This window comes from Mustela lutreola, chromosome 6 (assembly GCF_030435805.1).
Source record: "Mustela lutreola isolate mMusLut2 chromosome 6, mMusLut2.pri, whole genome shotgun sequence".
In the NCBI taxonomy this organism is placed as follows: Eukaryota; Metazoa; Chordata; class Mammalia; order Carnivora; family Mustelidae; genus Mustela; species Mustela lutreola.
This window is the reverse complement of record NC_081295.1, coordinates 112,323,247-112,345,070: the sequence shown is the minus strand read 5'-3', so window position 1 is coordinate 112,345,070 and position 21,824 is coordinate 112,323,247. Positions and strand designations below refer to the sequence as shown.

Below are 21,824 nucleotides of genomic sequence, written 5' to 3'. Positions count from 1 at the left end.
GGTTAGCGAAGAGGTATGTTGTTCAGGAGTGGCTGTAGGGTAGGGTAAGCCAAATTTCAGAGGTCTAGGGAAGGAGAGGAGTTTAAATTGGGGGCAAGTCAATTAATAAGCCTTTTGCTTTGGTTGTTCAATGTGGAAAAACAGCTGAGGTAATCTTTTTTGAAGCAGAGACTTGGAATCTAGAGAGCCTGTGTCTGGTTTATCAAAGGTAAGCATGTGGGGGAGGACATCCATGAGTCTTAACCAAGTCATATGGGAAGGGGGTTTCTTTGCAGTAAATGCACACAGAGTAGAGAGATTTCTTTAATCAGGTTTCCAGAATCACAGGGCTCTGGTCAAGTTCAGCATTGTCAGGATAAATCAGGTAAGACAAGGACCAGGAAATGACTCTTGGTGGAGTTAATTGAGTGACTAACAAGAACAGTCCTTATGGGATTGTGGGGCAGAAACTTGATCGAAGCAAGTTAAAGATCGAATGGGGACTGGAGTAGCTTAGAGTTTGAAATAATTATCAAGAAAAAATAACTGCTGAATAAAGTACCAAATTTCTTGAAAGTATCAAAGTGCTGATAAGGTCTTAAGACAAAAATCTCAGTTGTTCTCAGTCATCATCATTAGACCAGCAGCATCTGGGAACTTGGGAACTTGTTAAAAATGTAAATTATTAGACCCCACCTTAAGCATTCTGAATCAGAAACTCTAGGGATGTAACCTAGCAGTCATGTAAATAATTGCTCCAGGAGTGGTACGTGGGTGACTCAGTCAATTAAGTGTCCAACTCTTGGTTTCAGCTCAGGTCATGATCTCAGGGGTCATGGGATGGACCCCTGGGTCAGGCTCTGTGCTCAGAGGAGAATCTGCTTGAGATCCTTTACCTCAGTCTCCCCTCCCCCCCTTCCCACTCCACACATGCACTCTTTCTCTCTCTCTAAAATAAATAAATTAATTTAAAAAAAAAATCTCTCCAAGTGATTCTGATGCTGCATTGGTCTGCGTGAAGGAAAGAAACCCAGAACAAAGTAGTAACTAGAGTGCTGAGCTGCTTTGTTCTGAGGGTACTTACCAAATCCAGTGAGTTAAGCTCCAATTTTCACGGCCTTCTGAGGCAAAAGGAACAGGAAATAATAGAGCAGTCCTGTCCAATGAAAATACAATGTGAATCATATACATGATTTAAACTTTTTAAAGAGAAACTGATGACTTTGATTTTATTAAATGGCATTATATTTAACCTACTGTATCCAAAATATTGTTTCAACATGTAACTAACATAATATTTTACTGAGATAATTTATATCCTTTGTCATACTAACCTTCAAAATCTGGTGCATATTTTGCACTTAAATAACACCATAATTCAAACTCCAAATTTTCATCATCTAAATGAAACAATTTATTAAAGTATAATACAGTTATACCAAAGCAATAAAGTTGTTTTATGAAAAAATATTTTATACTGCTTCAGTTTTTAATTTATATTTGAATTAAAATTCAAAATAACGTTAGGAATTCAGTTCCTTAGAAGTCACATGTGAATTATTTAATTAACATGTTACTATTATATTGGACACGCAAATGTAGAGCACACATGAGTGGTGTTATCTTGTAGATGCATGTGTCCTCTTGTAAAGCTGAGCCCTCCCATCCCCCAATATTACATTACCATCTGAGGTGAATAAGTAGCAAAATTATATTACTTGCAGAAAACTGAAGGCAAAGTTGGCCTTAATGTCAAGAACAGGAAGGTAAGAATCACATCCATGAGAAATTGTAACTACAGAGCTACCAGCTCTTTGCAGATTTGCATTCTACATACCCATCACCAGAGTGAATTTGTTTCATTGTCATCTCAGACTGGCAGACTGGGCACAGGGCACAAGTAAATATAAAATGCTCAGCAAGGGATGTACCTTAATTCTCGGCCTCAAGGAATTCCTGCAAAGGAACACAAATGAAGACACTGGAGCCAAATATTTAAGCACACAAGGCAACAAAGCACCATGAAAGAAAGCTAGAAGAAATAGCAGGCAGCAAAAAGAGACTTACTAAGACCAGATACTGGAATTATCAACACAGATTACAGAACAGTAAGTTATGATAAAAGGAATAAGATCAGATCAGAATATTGGCAGGGAACAACAAACAGAATAAATAAAAGAAAATGTGACAGGTTTATAATGGGCCCAAATACAATATTTAGAAATGAACATACAGTTATGGGAATTAAACACACTTCAGGGAACTATAGTTTAAAACCACAGTAAGTTCTCCATACTTGAATATTAGTTGTAAGAGGAAATGTAGTAAATGTCATATCTATACATCAGAAAAACTGGGCAGTGTATGTTCCAGGTGAACAAAATTACCATCGCCGAGGGGCAGTGCATGACACACCTAAGGATATGACACCCTGAGAAGAACAGAGAGCATGATTCAAATCATGAAGAAATATGAGACAAAACCAAATTGACAGTTGACAAGCATGGTATAAAGTGACTTGCTTGTATGGTTTAAAAATGTCAAGATTTTCATAAAAGACAGAGAGGTTGAGAAACTGATACGGATTAGGCATGTTAACCAAAAGTAATACATGATCCTGGAGTGGATCCAATACTAGAGGATAAAACTTCTAGAAAGAATACACTGGGATAAATGGCAGAGTATTTTTAAAACTGTAAAGTTTTATCAATGGTAAAATTCTTCAGTAGCTATACTGACTGCAGTTATGCAAGAGAATATCCTTCTGCTTAAAAAAATGATGAAATACTAAGTCACAATGTATGGTTCAGAAAACATAAGTGTGTATATATTGAGAGAATGATAAAAGGGGGGGGACCACATGAGACCTGCTGTACACCACCAAATGACAACTTTTTAAAAAACATAGTCCCAAGTATAGGCCAAGATATGAAACTACTAAAGATAATAATTTCTAGCTTCTGTTTAGGAGGTAGTAAACATTATACTATTTATATAATTTAACATTATTTTTATACCGTTAAAAATTTACACTTAAATGTTATTTTTCTTAAATTCCATAAATTTAAGTTTATATCCAGGTTCAACATGATGTATTTGCCCTACAAAATGACAGAACACATTTTGAACGTAAAAGTTAGTGAATTCCCTAAGCAATTTAGAATAGAAGGTATAACTTTTTATGAAAGTGAGTTAATCTTTCTTGTTTATTTTTAATTTTGAATCTGCTACAAAATAATTCATCTCTCATATTTTCCTGTCACTTCTGGTATAAATTTCTAGCATCAGATAAACCTTGATTTAATTATAAACCTATTCAATCATGTAAAATGAGTTATTCTTTGGCTAGGTTTACAGAATGTATTCCTATTGAGGCTCTATGCAGCAGGACAGTTTATATCCACAAAGAACATATTTAAAACGCTTCAAAAATTAAACCTCTTCTCTAAAGGCACATAGTACTTTAAAACTTACTGAAGAATTTTTTCATATTTTTAATAATCCAGTAAGTGCAAAGATTATATTCTATATTTGGTAATATAATCCAACTGCTTTAAACAATTTAAGATTTTTCTATAAATTTATCACCTATTTTTAATGATAGAACAATTTTTACATTTTCTTATGTGAAGCTTTTGCTTTGAAAGCTATGAGCTGAAACTGGTGAATTTTTTTCTAACTAAAGTGGTTTCTTATGATGATGTCAGCAACCTAGCCTTCTTTCTGAAAAAAAAGTTTTCTTTCTGAAAACTTTGCAAATTTATTCTTTTAACTCTAGCATATTGTCCACTACAGAGTATCATATTTTAACAATACATGATAGACTACCTAAAGTCCAAACTATTCCCAAATGCTCATCAATAAATTTTAAACTATTTTTAATTTCATAAAAGGTAGAAAACTGACACAATATAATGTGCTAATGTTTAGTAATTCTGGGCACAGAAATATTTCCCTATCCCTGTATTAAATAATACTGAGAACAAAAATAGTTAATCTGCTTCCTTCAGGAAATGCTCCTGACCATGAAACTACCAAAATAGCTTTGTTGCTCAGTAGGACTTACTTCAAGACTTCTCATTTCATTATATCCACTAATCCAAAACTTATACATTTAGACCAGATCTACCCTGTTCCTCACCTTTAAAGACCTTGATTAAAGTGGTCCAGCCCATTCCAATCCCTTAAATGTTTATAAATATCCTATTTTTCTCTTTCTTGTTTTCCCTTACTATACTTAGTCTAATAAATTTAGCTTTGCTAGTTGACAATAAATCTAATCATGCTGAATAATTTAAGGAGGATTAATAATTTAATCAGTAGATTCAGAATCTTAAATTTGTTCTTATTTTCTGCCTGCTGGTTTACCTATATGGAAGTGCATATCCTGCCAGCGCCTCAAACCTCAAGTCTAAGACTGAACTCCTTTTCTTCCCTTTTCTACTTTTCCCACCTGTCACCATTATGTCATGGGGTGGGAGATGTTGTCCTATTCCTTTTCTGTGCCCACAACTACTTTCTCAATTGGAAGTCTTGAAATCATATTCACATTTTTTTGCCCTTTGAATAGCTAACCAGTTCCCAAGTCCCACTGATAGAAATAGCAAACAAAAAGAAACAACTGGATGATTATTCATCAGTGAGAATACTTAAAATAACATTACATACAATGTAATGATATAGTTTTATTTTTCAATATAAAAAAATATATACCATATGATGGTATATGATGGTATGATGGTAGGTAGAACAGTGTATCTATTACCTCAGTTTTATGCTGTTGCTCATAAACACATTAGAATTCTGGCTGCTTTCTCAAGGAAATGAAATTTGGAGTAAAGACAGGAAGTGAATATTTACTCTTTTTTAATAAATAGATTTTATTCTATAATTTAAAAACCTTGTTAAGCCTTTTTAAGGATAAAAAAATGACATAAAATAGTGGCATACATTTACCATGTACATACTGGTTTTAGAGAAGACTTTTTTGTCCCATTTTTATTGAAATGTGGGAGTAGGTTGGGTAGTTACTGAGACTTTGAAAAATTTAATTCTGGAATTCTTAGTACTGACATTTCCCCCAGGTTATTGAATTTTTTTTTTTTTTTTTTCTACTTGAGCTTCTAAGGTTCCAGGAAATTTTATTTAGAGGTCTAGGTTACTAAGCAGTACTGCTCAGTGCTCTTTACATGATCACGAACAGTGGATTTTTTACCCACTCACCCATTCTTAGGTCTGTAAGCCAAAAAAAAAAAAAAAAAAGAAGAGAGAGAGAAAGAAAAAAATGGAAAAAAACCTTTTTTAGGAGACGTTTATTTCTGTTTAAAAACCAGTGTTATTAAAGGAGTTACTATACTAGTTGACATTTGATGTTTGATTTATATAATTATAAATAAAGTGCACATTTTAAGGAAAGCCAGTCTTAATAGTCTGAAAATGAAGTTGCTCAAGAGATTTCATTAGAAAGTAGGCCTTAAGGCTGAGTTCAAAAAAAGGACACTGCTGTTTTGTCATGACAGTATTTGTTAATGTCTCCTGTGGTGCTGTGTGCCCACTTGGGTGGTCCATAAATATAATTTGAAATAAAATGGTACCAGACTCTTATTGTGGTGATTTAGAAGGCCAATTTGAATACAGACTATCAACTTAACACCTTCTACCGTATTTTGGGTGAAGCTAATTAACTTTAGCTTTCCGGAATTTTGTCACTAAATAAGAAGATCCAATTCAGGATTCAGGCAGTGGCCTTTAAAACACATACACACACACACAACTGTATATAGTCTTTTTGTTTTATAGTCTGAAAATTTGGGGGTTGGGATGGGAAAGTTAAGCATAGTTAGATTTATTCTATAAGACAAAGATTTAGTCCATAAGATGAAGATAAATCAACTCTTAGAATAGTGATAATTTTGATAGCCTTTTTAAAGAAATTTACATGATTTTTTTGAGGAATACAACATTAATAGCTATTACAGTTCACACACTTTTAGAAGATACTGACATATATTTAACTGAGAATCATAGTCCTATTTGTCTTGAAATTCTAAGATAAATTTATAGATGCTTAATTTCTAGGATTCCATATGGTCATTTAGTTTTACTACCTATTATTCCTGTGTTTTTTTCATTTAACAAGGGTTTATTAATGTCCACTGTGTGTCAGGCACTATTCTAGGTGCCAGTGATTTAACAGTGACCAAACAGTCCTATATTCCTGTCCCCATGAAGCTTACTTAGAAGAAGGAGATAAGTATATTAAGTGGTATTAGGGAGAAAAATAAAGTGCTAAAGGAGAGTAAGTGGTGGCCAGAAGTAGAGATGATTTAAAATTTTGAGTAGAAAGGAAATTCTTACTAAGAAGCTGTGATTTGAGCAAAAAGCCTTTCAGCAAGTAAGGAGCAAAGGCAGCTATCTGGGGAAGACTGACTTAGAACAGAAGTAACAGCAAGTGCAGAGTGGATGTATGCTAGAGGAAGTAGAGGAAAAATGAACAGTCAAGTGTAAGGACTTTAGCTTTTACTTTCAGATGCAAGATTGTGAGCAGAAGAATGACATTATATACTCATGGGATCATTTAATTAGTGTATTGCATATGGACCAGGGCTTGGCATACTTTTTCTGTAAAGGGATATAAGATAGCAAAGGGGTGTCTGGGTGGCTCAGTGGGTTAAGCCTCTGCCTTTGGCTCGGGTCATGATCTCAGATTCCTGGCATCGAGCCCCACATTGGGTTCTCTGCTCAACAGGGAGTCTGCTTCCCCTCTCCCGCACTTACCTCTCCACCCACTTGTGATCTCTGTTAAATAAATAATAAAAAATTTCAAAAAATCTTTTTTAAAAAAGGATAAGATGGCAGATATTTTAGGTGTTGTGAGACACACTGTTCAACTCTGCCCTTGCAGTATAAAAGCTGCCATAGACAGTACATTCTGGATGGCTGTGGCCATGTTCCAATAAAACTTACAAAAACACCTGATGGGCTACATGTAATCCTTGGATTATAATTTGCCAATCCTTGAGATATAGACCATAATAAACCCAAGGACAAAAATGGGTTGACAGGAAGCTTTTGCAGTAATCAGCAGAGGGCTTATGGTGGTGATGCAGGTGGCAGGAAGTGGTCAGATGCTGATGTTTTTTGTTTTTTGTTTTTTTTTTTTAATTAATTTATTTATTTTCAGCATAACAGTATTCATTATTTTTTCACCACACCCAGTGCTCCATGCAATCTGTGCCCTCTATAATACCCACCACCTGGTACCCCAACCTCCCACCCCACCTTCACTTCAAACCCCTCAGATAGTTTTTCAGAGTCCATAGTCTCTCATGATTCACCTCCCCTTCCAATTTACCCCAACTCCCTTCTCCTCTCTAACACCCCTTGTCCTCCATGGTATTTGTTATGCTCCACAAATAAGTGAAACCATATGATAATTGACTCTCTCTGCTTGACTTATTTCACTCAGCATAATCTCTTCCAGTCCCATCCATGTTGCTACAAAAGTTGGGTATTCATCCTTTCTGATGGAGGCATAATACTCCATAGTGTATATGGACCACATTTTGCTTATCCATTCGTCTGTTGAAGGACATCTTGGTTCTTTCCATAGCATAATACTTTGGCGACCATGGCCATTGCTGCTATAAACATTGGGGTACAGATGGCCCTTCTTTTCACGACATCTGTGTCTTTGGGGTAAATACCCAGGAGTGCAATTGCAGGGTCATAGGGAAGTTCTATTTTTAATTTCTTGAGGAATCTCCACACTGTCCTCCAAAGAGGCTGCACCAACTTGCATTCCCACCAACAGTGTAAGAGGGTTCCCCTTTCTCCACATCCCCTCCAACACATGTTGTTTCCTGTCTTGCTAATTTTGGCCATTCTAACTGGTGTAAGGTCATATCTCAATGTGGTTTTAATTTGAATCTCCCTGATGGCTAGTGATGATGAACATTTTTTCATGTGTCTGATAGCCATTTGTATGTCTTGATTGGAGAAGTGTCTGTTCATATCTTCTGCCCATTTTTTGATATGATTGCCTGTTTTGTGTGTTTTGAGTTTGAGGAGTTCATTATAGATCCTGGATATCAACCTTTTGTCTGTACTGTCATTTGCAAATATCTTCTCCCATTCCGTGGGTTGCCTCTTTGTTTTTTTGACTGTTTCCTTTGCTCTGCAGAAGCTTTTGATTTTGATAAATATCACGACACCTGATAGTCAAATTGAGGAATTATAATTGTAGGTATAATCTCTTGAAAGCCGCTAGGGCAAAGAGGCTCCTTACGTACAGAGGAAAGCCCATCAGAATAATGTCAGACCTGTCCACAGAGACCTGGCAAGCCAGAAAGGGCTGGCAAGATATATTCAGGGCACTGAATGAGAAGAACATGCAGCCAAGAATACTTTATCCAGCAAGAATGACATTCAAAATGGATGGAGAGATAGAGTTTCCAAGACCTGCAAGGCTTAAAAGACTATTCAACCACCAAGCCGACACTGCAGGGAGTATTAAGGGGGAGTTCTATAAAAGAGGAAAAATCCTAAGAATAGCATTGAATAGAAATATAGAGACAATCTACAGAAAGAAAGACTTCAAAGGTAACTCGATGTCAATAAAAACATATCTATCAATAATCACTCTCAATGTGAGTGGCCTAAATGCACCCATAAAATGGCACAGGGTTGCAGATTGGATAAAACGACAGGACCCATCCATGTGTTGTCTACAAGAGACCCATTTTGAACCTAAAGATACACCCAGACTGAAAGTGAAAAGATGGAGAAGAATCTTTCATGCCAATGGGCCTCAAAAGAAGGCCGGGGTAGCGATTCTCATATCAGATAAATTAGATTTTAAACTAAAGACTGTAGTCAGAAATACAGAAGGACACTACATAATCCTTAAAGGGACTATCCACCAAGATGATCTAACAACTATAAATATCTATGCTCCCAATATGGGAGCAGCCAATTACTTAAGAAAACTGTTAATCAAGATAAAGAGTCATATTGATATGAATACACTAATCGTAGGAGATCTTAACATGCCTCTCTCAGAAATAGACAGATCATCGAAGCAGAAAATCAGTAAAGAAACAAGAGCATTGAATGACACATTGGACCAGATGGACCTCATAGATACATACAGAACATTCCATCCTAAAACAACAGAATACTCATTCTTCTCAAGTGCACGCGGAACCTTCTCAAGAATAGACCACATACTGGGTCACAAATCAGGACTCAACCGATTCCAAAAGAATGAGATTATTCCCTGCATATTCTCATATCACAATGCTTTGAAACTGGAGCTCAATCACAAGGAAAAGTTCAGAAGGGACTCAAACATCTGGAAGCTAAAGACCACCTTGCTTAAGAATGCTTGGATCAGGGCGCCCGGGTGGCTCAGTGGGTTAAGCCACTGCCTTCGGCTCAGGTCATGATCTCAGGGTCCTGGGATCGAGGCCCGCATCGGGCTCTCTGCTCAGCAGGGAGTCTGCTTCCCTCTCTCTCTCTCTCTGCCTGCCTCTCCATCTACTTGTGATTTCTCTCTGTCAAATAAATAAATAGAATCTTAAAAAAAAAAAAAAAAAAAAAAAGAATGCTTGGATCAACCAGGAGATCAAAGAAGAACTGAAACAATTCATGGAAACCAATGAGAATGAAGACACTTTGGTCCAAAACCTATGGGATACAGCAAAGGCGGTCCTAAGGGGGAAATACATAGCCATCCAAGCCTCTCTCAAAAAAATTGAAAAATCCAGAATACACCAGCTGTCTCTACACCTTAAAGAACTGGAGAATCAACAACAAATCAAACCAACTCCACACATAAGAAGGGAAATCATCAAGATTAGAGCTGGGATCAATGAGGTAGAAACCAGAGATAAAGTAGAACGTATCAATGAAACTAGATGCTGCTGTATTTTGAAGGTAGAGCCAATAGGATTTGCTAAGGAATCTGTTATAGGATAGGAGAGAAAAAGGAGTCAGGGTGATGACTATGTTTTTTAGCGTTTTAATTAGAAAATGTTACTTAATATTTTATATTCTACTTATTAGGTTATAATTAGAATAATTGTCTTTAAAATCTGTTTGTAGCTATTAAGATTATCTTTTTTTTTTTCTTTGAGCCTGTTTGGCTTTGTGTTGTTCCTGGTATGCCTTTGTAAATTGAGGACTATCAAGATAACCTATTAAACTCTTAGTCTCACTGTTGGTCATTGCACATTTTCTCATTAGATTTCCCTCACAGCTGAAAGCAAGTGTTGTCATGTGGTATGTGGGGTTAGGGTATTACCTATGGTCAAGAAAGCAAGCAAAATAAAGATGTTAGCCTGTTAGCTATCTAAGGGTTGCTCTATAGGACTTAACAGTCCTATGAAAATAATATAAAGAGCCTGCCTTATTTTAATAATGTGTTTTTTAAAATGTTTAAAATGAATAGTTCTTGATGAAGTGTGTATAAACTATTAGATAAAGCCTTTGAACTATACTTACTGACTTCACTATTTCTCACGCTACCACAAGTCTTCAAAGCACACCTACCTTTATTCACTCTTTCTCCATGCCCTGTCAATTGCTAAGGGATGCAGCTTGTTGCCAGAATGACTTTCATGTCTCACATGAATTGCTGTACCTTTTAACTAGTGCTCCACTCTGACCCACACTACACAGTGCTGTTAGCTTAATTGTTCTGAAGCTGTGATTATTAAACTTACACATGATCTGAGTTTTGAAGGCTTTTTAAACACAGATGACAGATTGTTGATTCAGTAAATCTGAGGTGGGACTCCAGGATTTTCTGAGGGTTCTGGTTTGGGAGCCACACTGTGGAAACCACTGTTCTAAAGTACTCCATTAGAAACCTTAAGTACCTCTGACAAATTCAGTCTAGGATTGAAGGACTACCTCTGTTTTTTCATACATCTTCTGAACATGGTCACCTTTTCTGCCTTTGCTTTTCAGCTGTTTGTTCTTGAAATTTTCACAACTAGTTTCTGTGCCGCCCAGCCCATATTCATCACTCGGAGTCCTGATGTTTATATCAAACTTGACCCTCTTTTATGAACCTTTCCACCTGTTCAGTCTCTTTTTATCCTTTGAATTCTCATGACATTTACTTTTTATGACATTACCTTACTCTCTCTTAATTTATAGTCTTTTTTTTGTTTTTTAAGATTTTATTTATTTGTCAGAGTGAGCACAGGCAGACAGAGTGGCAGGCAGAGGCAGAGGGAGAAGCAGGCTCCCTGCTGAGCAAGGAGCCCGATGTGGGACTCATTCCCAGGACACTGGGATCATGACCTGAGCCAAAGGCAGCTGCTTAACCAACTGAGCCACCCAGGCATCCCTATAGTCATTTATATATATTATCTCACTTATACTGTTTTATTCCTCTTCTACTTTTTAAAAACATGTTCTTAAGTAATCTCTATGCCCAACATGAGGCTCAAATTCAGAACCCCTAGATCAGAAGTTGCATGCTGTCCTGAGCCACACAGATACCCTTGTTCTTGTCTTTTATAGGAACTTAAGCTCCTTGAGGATAAGAAAATATGTATTTTTCTTTCTCCCTCAGAGCAACAGTTTCCAGAATTAAGCCAGTTTTTAATTTTTTTATATTTAAAAAGTGTTATTAAAGTTTCACAAAATATTAGTATACCTATCATCTTGTAGTTTCTTGCTTACTTTATGTGTTGGAAGAAATCCATTGTACCTTCTAAGTACCTTATGATTTCCTTATGTACCTTATGTTTCCTGATTCTGCTGCTCATCTGTAGTGTTATAATTTCTGTTCTTTGGACTTTTGATGCACTATAAGCCATATCTTTTTTTCTTGATTTTCCTACCCCAAGCCTCTAGTTTTGATTGAGTTAAAAAAAAAAAAAAAGACATGCTTTATATGAAATACGCAAAACACCTTATATGTCTGAAAAGTATTTTGCCCTCAACTGATATAATTGATGGGTAATTTGGTTGTGCTTAGAATTCTACATAAGAAATTATGTATGTATTTATTATTAAATTATTTTATTTATTATTATGTTATTATTTATTCAGGAGCTTTAAAGGCATGCATCATCATCTGTCTTTCATTTTTAACTAGTGAGAAATCTCATGCCAGTCTATTCTTCTTTTGAAGCTAACATTATAAGTTCTCTTTTCTCCACCCTCTCTTGGGAAGCTCATCCTCATTAGTTGCTGAGTATCTTCAGCTGATCATCTGTTTTATCTGTATTTTATATTTTATGCCTACCATTTTAGTTTGGATTCTTGAGTGTGTGTTTAGCTTGATCTTCAAACTATATCCTAAATTTTTTGTTTCATATAACAAAGTCTTAACTTTCCTCAAGTACTTGTTCTGATCTTTTAAGTGTTTTTGTTTTATGGATGTAATATTTTCTTTAATTCCTGATGGTCTAAACCTTTATCTTAATGGTTTCCTTTAAATAAAATTACAATTCTGTTTATCTTGGAACAGTTCTGTTGATCTTGTTCTTTCTTCTTTATGCTGATATTTTCTATATATATCTGATGATATATTCATATTTATGTTAATTTGTATTTAAGTGTCGGAAACTTCTAGGAAGCCTCATCATGGGATCTCTGTGACTTGGGGTTTAAATTATATTTTAAAATAAATGGAAGGGAAACCAGTTGTTTTATTAGAGACCTTTTAGCGTGGCTTTTCATATCCCAGATTATTATTGACATCTCCCATCACCTGATGGCTTTCTTCCCATTCTGTTTGCTGTTAAGAGATTGGTGCAGGCTTTATTCCTATACTGTAACTTTAATGAGGTCCTGGGAAAGACAAGGAACAAATGACTGTGTCCAGTCTGTCCTCTTGAACCAAAAAGCTTTGTTCGCAGCAGACTGAAATAGTTCTTCATGGTTAAGTACTATAAATTTATAATCTTTTACTTGACAAATAATAATTTTGTGAATTGATAACTTTATTTGATTTCAGTCTACCCATCAAATGCTACCATATCTTTGTCTTCATTGTCTGTATTTGGCTTCAGATAACTGAGTGAACAGAGAAGAGACTAATACATTAGCCAGATGTAAGTGTATTAATTTGCCATGGGAAGTATAACCATTAAAGAAACTAGAGGCTCAGGGTTAGTGAATTCTCACCAGAGAGAAGGAATCTGTATGGGAAACCAAATTTATAGTCACATACTTTCTAGGTAGGCATGTAGTCAAGAAAAGGGTCTCATTGATCTTATTGACTGGTACCATCCAGCTGAGATAGCTTGATGTAGTGTCCATTGTCAAGTGAGGTTGCCATGCAGACCAGAAAATTAGGTATTGACCAGAGCATCATTTTTCTGGGATTTTGCCTGAGATCCAGAAAGTCTCTTGATGTTAAAGTTCATTGTCTAGGTGACATTTTGATTGTGTTGATAAAAGCTCAACTAAGACAGAATAGGGAAGTTAATTAGGTGTAAGCTTTCTGAGTTCTCTGGAGTCTATGCCAAAGCCAACCTAGGTAGTTTTGTGAAACTTCTCAGCCATTTACATAGAGATTCTTGCTCAAGGCTCCTAACTCCTAAAACAGTCTTTTCTTTAAAAATTTAAAAAAAAAAATCACATGTAGATTTCTCTTTAAATTTAATTCTTGAAAGATCCGTTTATCCTGTCACTATATACCACAAGCAGATATTATCTCATTGTTACTTACAAAGACACTGACACTTAGAAGTTAAATGACTTACCCCAGAATCTCATGGTATATGGGGCAGACTCAAGAACTAAATCTCACTTTTCTATCTTGACCTTTAATATTTTCTACTATACCCATTAAACTATTATTGTTTTATGAAAGAATTTAAAAAGTGGAAAACAATTGTTTTCTGTGTATTTTATATTTGACTATCCTTGGTCAATTAAGACTAATAAATAGCAAATCGTTTTAATTTAGAGTTTAATAATAAGTTTGTGATTATTTCTATAGGTTATATGCTAATGCTTATCTTTGTAGCTCCTTTTTATAAATCTTATGTGGACAGTGAGTAATACAAATGAAATTAGGAACATCCTTTCTTGGATCACTACGTATTTTAGCACCTTTGAAATACATTAAAGTTACATAAATGTAACAGAGCTCAACACAAATTATATTTGTTCTTAAAAATAATCGATGTAAAACTCAATCTTTAAGGTAAAGTAGCTGGCAAGTCCTAACTTTATTAACCTGATATAATTTGTATACTCATAAAATCTAATAAAACTATTTCCTTTAGAATTCTGTGATTCTGTATGTTTACCAATTCTTTCCCTTTTACCCATCCCCCCATTAAAATTTACAAAATATTGATTTAACAATATCCTCCTTGTTAAATTTTAAGATAAATATAGAACTTTGGTTTGTATTACATATTTTATTTTTTCTGCCCTTTTTAAAAAATTTGGATGTGTGTTGTGAGTATATCAAAACTTCTTAGGTGTATATATTTTCTGTGCTATAAGTCCGTTTGACAGTGGTGATTAACTGGGATTTTACTTTCAAAATATTCAAGTCAACCCTTTTTTTCTATCCTGACAGCTCACGTTTTCTCTTGGATTGTCTCTTGACTTAGTGAGCCTCTGTCAACTCTCAATCCCTTTTGCTAGCTTATATGCCACTCATGTAATTATCTTTCTTAAAATCATTTGATAAATAATTCCTAATCATATCACAATAAAGTCAAGCCTCCTTAGTTTGTATACAGATTTACATGTCTATTTTAAATATTCAGTAGTATCAAGACCCTAATCAGAAATTAAAATTAGTATAATCATGGACAACCATGAGAAATGAGGTGGTATTCTAAACAGTCCAATCTTCTGCCAGTTTTTTGTCACTAGTCAAACAAAATATTCACTTTAAAGTTCATTCTCCCATGATACATGATTTTGCTCCAAGGCCTTTTTTATATATGCATATGTAATATAAGGATTTGCTTTATAAATAAAGTATAAATATAAAGTGTAATTAATTCTAAGTTGATTTCAGGTAAAAGTATAACATGATGATGGCTTAATTGTGGCGTAAATCAACACTAAATCTTTTAGAAATGTATTTGAAGTAGAAGGTGTGATTTATCATAGTTAATAACCAAAGTTATCTTAGTGGCAATCCGCATATATCAATAATAACGTAACAAATAATCTAAAAGGAAACAAATCTATAATAAAAGTATATCCGATATAGTTACAAAGGTTGCTGCTACACTGAAAAACAGATTTAATTACACTTTATGTTATTTACCTATTTGAAGATAAGTGAGAAGAGATGGAGGAAGGGTAGTAGTGTCGGTATTCAAAAGCCTTTTGATTTATATTATGTGCTCCAGATGCCCTTTCTTGGCTCCTTTAATTTTTACCTTTTTTGTATTTTTTTTTTTGGAAAAAATGTCATATCTGAACCCCTATTTTAATTTTTCTTCTTTTTTTTTAACATTTTATTTATTCATTTGACAAACAGAGTTCACAAGTAGGCAGAGAGGCAGGCAGGAAGAGTTGTGGGGGCGGTGGGGGGAGCAGTTTCCCCACTGAGCAGAGAGCCCGATGCAGGGCTTGATCCCAGGAGTCTGGGATCATGACCTTAGCCAAAGACAGAGGCTTAACCCACTGAGTCACCCAGGTGCCCCCCTATTTTAATTTTTCATTGTTAACTGTACTCTAGTTTAACTAGAACTTTTATATATCCTTTTGAGGAACAACAGTCAGAAGTTCCTGAACATTTTTTGGTTTTAGAACACAGTCCTTAAATGAAACACCCAGTGATTTAAATTTACTTTGAAGGTCGAACCAAATTCAAAATGCCTAATTATTATTTTTTAGATAACTGCAGAAAGACATCTATAGTTCTCCTAGGTATCTGTGATTCAGGTAAACAGCTAGAAGATGACAGATGGTGAGGAGAGAAGCCCCTTCTGTTTATTCAGTGTGGAATCATTACATGAATATAAAATATATGCATGCACTTATTAACCAGAATTATTCTATGGTCATATACCACTTTATATAAATATAAACATAATGACATATATCTAACAATGACTACCTTTTAATCTTGTGTTAGAAGGTTTGCATCATACTGGGTATTTACCCTAAAGATACAAACCTAGTGATCCAAAGGGGCAAGTGCACCCAAATGTTTATAGCAGCAATGTCCACAATAGCCAAACTATGGAAAGAACCTAGATGTCCATCAACAGATAAATGGATCAAGAAGATGTGGTATATATACACAATGGAATACTATGCAGCCATCAAAAGAAATGAAATCTTGCCATTTGCGACAGACAACATGGATGGAACTAGAGCGTATCATGCTTAGCGAAATAAGTCAAGCAGAGAAAGACAACTATCATATGATCTCCCTGATATGAGGAAGTGGTGATGCAACATGGGGGCTTAAGTGGGTAGGAGAAGAATCAATGAAACAAGATGGGATTGGGAGGGAGACAAACCATAAGTGACTCTTAATCTCACAAAACAAACTGAGGGTTGCTGGGGGGAGGGGGGTTGGGAGAAGGGGATGGGATTATGGACATTGGGGAGGGTATGTGCTTTGGTGAGTGCTGTGAAGTGTGTAAACCTGGCGATTCACAGACATGTACCCCTGGGGATAAAAATATATGTTTATAAAAAATAAAAAATTAAAATAAAAAGAAGAAGGTTTGCATCAAATCTACAACCTTTGAAAATGATAAACATATAAAATAATATGATAAGGAAAAATACTTAAGATATATTTATTGTGGTGGGCAAAAGAATCAGTGAATATAATAAGCCAATTTAAAATGTCACTGAATGGATTATTAGACCTCTGTGGAAAAAGGATTTGATTTTACTTGCTTCTGCTAGCTCAGCCTCTGTTTTAAAATCTTTGTTCTGGCCCTGAGATTTCTAATCCAGTGAATTTTTGACCCCAAAGTATCTTTAAGCATGGCAATGGCTAATAGAACTTTTATTTTTTAAGTTTAGAACATTGTAAAAATGCTGAGAAGGTTGAATGACTTTTTTCAAATATGTTTATACTTGTAAGATGAAGCTCATGTAACACTTAAGCCACAGAACATACTGTTCTTGTTTTTAAAGTAATTGTGAATAGGCATTCTTTGCATACATCCCAGCCTATCCCTCTCTTCATTTTTGAAACATTCAAATTGGTTATGTTTATTTAAAGGCTTATTACTACTTAGGAGATAGCACATTACTGTATTATACATATTCAAATTTCACCAAATCCATTTGTATCTATATTTGTAACTGAACCAAGGCAAGTTTGCTTCTTGGTGAGTCAGGAACTGCACCAGATTGAGTCATTGCACAAAGATGACTTATTTGTGGCAAAAAGGAGATCATGAAGAATGGCTTCCAAAGCTGTGACTCCCCAAGAAGGGGTGAATGAGTACCTTTTGTTTGGGTTTGTTTGTTTAGAGTTAGGATGAATGAATATTTAGATAGGGAAGCCTTGTCTTTGTGTGGAGGTAAGCATAAGGTTACCCATGCACCTTAAGAAAACATGTCTATACATATGTTAGATGTTATGTGAATGAGGCTGTGGCTCTTCTTTAGGCAGAGATTTTAGTATTATAGTGAGGTAAAGGTGATTGCTGGTCATTCCAAGTGTCACTCCTTGGTCCATCTGCACAGACACAAGTTAAGGTTTTAGTTCAAATGGTCTGAGTGGTGCGGGCCAGTGGGATGTCTTTTCAGGGCAGTTGTCACCTGAGGGGTGGTTTCCAGTTTCATTTGCCTGAGTTAAGAAGTAAGCCAGAAGGAAGAGTTTAAGGAAAAATGTAAAATAGAGATTCGTGAATGTAAGGGGGTGGTCAGTAAAGGTCAGGTGTTGGGGTCTACCTGGTGACACTTTGACTATAGATACAGAAAAATAATGAACATAGATGCTGTAGTCGTGATACTGATGCCTAAGCATTACTACGGTTTACTGTTTACGACTGTTACTTTACTACTTATAAAATCTTTATATTAGTTGTTTTCCTTGAGCCCACTTGAGCAGCTCTTGAGAACTGTGTTCTTTATCATGGGTTCAGTTACACCTTGAAGTGGGGAAAAAATTAATATTAACTGCATGGAGATTTTGGTATATCTCTTTTCATCTTTTGAATGACCCTATAAGGAAATATGGTGGTATCTCCATTTTACATGCATAGTCTGAAGAGTTCAGATTTTCTCATTCACATGGCAAAGAAGGAGCCAAATGATATTTGACACTAAGTTTCTCAGAGACCACAGTCTGGGCTCTTCCTTCACCATACTGGGCATTTTAATTATACTTTCGTTTTCAAGACATATGCAGGTATCTTGTTTTGACGTCCTTGGAATCTTGTCAGATTTTAGTTAAATTAGAAAATGTATTATTTAGCAATATAATTTTTAAATAAAATACCCTTTTTAAAAAATTTAGCTTGGTTTGGCAGTTATGTTGAATATGAATGCCAGGTACACTGATGCATACTTTGATTCCAAAGGCTTATCTGAAAGTGACAAATTGAATAGAGGCATACCTCGTTTCTTTGCACTTGGGTTTATTGCACTTTGCACATACTATAGTGTTTACAGATTGAAGGTTTGCAGCAACCCTGCGTGAACACATCTGTTGGAGCCATTTTAAAGAGCATTTGTTCAGTTCATATCTCTGTCATATTTGGTAATTTCTGTAAAATTTACATCTTTTTCATTACTATTATATTTGTTATGGTGATCTGCAATCAGTGATTATGCATTGCTGGAAGCACATGTGATGGTTAGATTTTAGCAATAAGGTATTTTTTTTTAATTAAGGCATATACATTGTTTATTTAGACATAATGTTATTGCACATTTAATAGACCATAATTTGGTGTAAACATAACTTTTGTATGTACTGGGAAGCCAAAAAGTTCATTTGATTCACTTTAGTGCAATATTCACTTTATTGAGGTGGCCTGGAACCTAACCTACTGTATCTCTGAAGTATGGCTGTAATTATATTACTTTGAAGCAAGTTCTGTAATAGAGGTGAGAGTAAAGTATTGTGGGAGCGGAGTAAATGACTAACAGCTTTCCTGACTAGGTTTCTCCTCTGCTAGACTGAGCTCCCAGCACAGCACCCAGCTATAATGTTGGGTGCTAGTAACCACAGAAGAGAGAAACATTTATTCAACCACTGTTGCTTAAAACCTTTTTGGGTTTTATTCGGAAGCTTTGAATATTCCTTCTAGACTTCTCTGTTGAGAAAGAGAGCACAAATTTGAAGGAGGCCCTTGTGGGGATGGGGATCAATATATTGATCATCATTAGATTGGTGGTCCCAGCTTGTGAAAGGAAGGTATTACCTCTTTATTAAACTGCATGTTTCTCTGCCAGAAAAAAAAAAAAAAAAAGATTGCTTTGTCCAGTTGGTAGTGAATAATTCAGAAGTAAATGTTGAAGTATAGTGGAAGGGGTTAAACCAGGTAAGATTTAGATTATCTATATATTTATATAACATATCTAAAACTTTATGTAATAAGTCTTATATTTGCATAAACTATAACCTAAAGGCTACTTTTCGGAAAACCATGCGATAGCCCCCAAAATAAAGTGTATTAGAATCCTTGTGTAATAAACTGGGCTACAGAATTCCCAGCTCAATTTTATGTTTTAAAAGAAAATAGCACTTATGTATTGACACTGAAAAGAGAGTTCATAAAATTAGAAACCAATAATACATTTTCTTAATTACCAATAGGATGTGATATTAGTCTCCTAGTTGCATGTGGAATTTCTTGCTATTGTCAGTATTGGTTAAAATATGAAGAAATCATAATCATTTTTGTAATTGATAGACTAAAAAAGAAGTTGCCTTGTAAGATAAGGATTTTCTTCTGTAATTTCCTCTGAAATTTGGAAGTTTTAGAATCCTCTGTTAGCTCAGAATATATAATTTTTTCAGTCAAATACATTATATTCTGCTCTCCCAGACCTTTCTGAATGGCATAAGTAAATATTTCGTTAGATATTATTTCTCAGACCTATGTCTATATAGAGGACTTTGTAAGCTAATGGAAATAATATATTTGGATAAAATTAAAATGAAATCTGACACAAATGTTAAATAACCAGTCTGCCACTGTCTCTTTATGGTTGCATTTTTTTGAAAGAGAAAAATATCTGATTGATTGCTTTTGGCATATGATCTATTTTTAATTCAAGCTTAAATACTAATCTAAAATTCAAATGGTATCAGTAAATAACAATTTTGTATTTCTGTAGGACCAGCAGCCTTTTCAATAGCATTCCTAAAATGAAAAAAAAAATCTCAAAACATGTCTCAAATTTGAGCTGTCCGAAGAATTGGATTCTTAGAAAAGTACAACTTAATTATAATCACATCTGATTACTTTGTTCATTTTTATTTCTTACCTTCATCAGGAAAACTTTATCTGTTTTAGTTTAAGACACGTCTGGAACTTCAGGTTAAAGTGCTTCTTCTATTTCAAATAAAGTGAACTATCCACTATAATTTTTCTTATACCAAAGAGCCAGGATTACATTGGTGGCATTCATCTTTTTAAATGTCCTATTATTTGGTAATTTAATACTGTACTAACACTGGAGAAGTGGGCTTTGGAGAAAAACCTAGATTTCAATTTTATCTTTAAAATTTATTGACTGTATGACTGTATGTTTTGGTTAATAATCTTACAGATATATTTTTAATAGTCCATTTCAAGAAAGAAACTATCTCACTGTTGTCCTTATTTACCTTATAGATCAATGTACTGTTACGCGGACATACCTGTTCCTTCACAAGTTCTGGTTCTTTAGTGCTGCATACTATTTTGGTAACTGGGCTTTTCTTGTGGTAAGTAGTACAGGTATCGTAGGGATAATTTGATTCTTACTTGCCCATTTGTATAACAGTAGTGCCATTGGATTTTAAATTCATTGCTTTCTGAATGATTTTAGATATAAGAAATAACATGGAGCTTATTTAAATTTACAGGTATTCTTGATTGGATTAATTGTATCCTGTTGTAAAGGGAAGAAATCAGTCATTGAAGGAGTAGATGAAGATGATTCAGACATAAGTGATGATGAGCCCTCAGTCTATTCTGTTTGACAGCCTCTGTCTTAGGGGTTTTATAATGCTGACTGAATGACTATTATGCATTTTTTAAAGTGTTAAACTAACATTAGGATGAACTGACTAGCTTCGTCAAAAATGGGAGCATGGCTATTAAAAAAACTATATTTTTTATGTTATCTGAAGTAACATTATTGTATCATAGATTAACATTTAAAATTGCTGTAGTAATTCTATGTAAATATAAAACTATGGACTTTGTGAGGGAATGTTTGTGGAAATTTTTTTTCTCTAGTGTATAATAGTGTTGAATTGATTAAAAATCTTCCAGAATTAATATTCCCTCTTGTCACTTCTTAAAAACATAATAAATCACTTGTACCTGTGCATTTGGGTCTCTAGAGTAATGTGGAATTCTAAAGTGTCTATAACTGATTGTCTAAGTATAATACAATATAGCTGATAAATAAATGTTACTCCTCTATGCAATTAGTTTCCTATTTTCTAACATTAAATTATTAATGCCATTCAAATATATTTCATGAGCAGATTTCAAGCTAATTTGTGCTGTACGATCACAGCATTCATTCCAAGATGTGTTGTATTGTTCAGATATTAATCCATTAGGTATCTTACCATCTCTGTCATATTTAAGGCATATACATTATTGTAGATAGCTAACCTCAAAATTTGCCTTCCAACATAAATGGGAATGTTGTCAAGAATAATTGATCTTCAGGGAAAAAAATTAGTTGACTGATTAGTTTAA

The 21,824-nt window shown here is 34.7% G+C and overlaps 1 protein-coding gene across 2 annotated transcripts in view; it reads left to right on the top strand.

The window, feature by feature from the left end:
* LMBRD1 (LMBR1 domain containing 1) overlaps positions 1–21,444 on the top strand; it is a 134,084-nt gene extending 112,640 nt beyond the window's left edge. For both annotated transcript variants that reach the window (XM_059178367.1, XM_059178369.1), the window contains 2 exons: positions 20,742–20,833; positions 20,975–21,444. In XM_059178367.1, the coding sequence (XP_059034350.1) occupies positions 20,742–20,833; positions 20,975–21,091 (209 nt within the window). In that variant the 3' untranslated portion in view covers positions 21,092–21,444. The remainder of the gene's footprint in view (positions 1–20,741; positions 20,834–20,974) is intronic.
* The last annotated feature ends 380 nt before the right edge of the window (positions 21,445–21,824 follow it).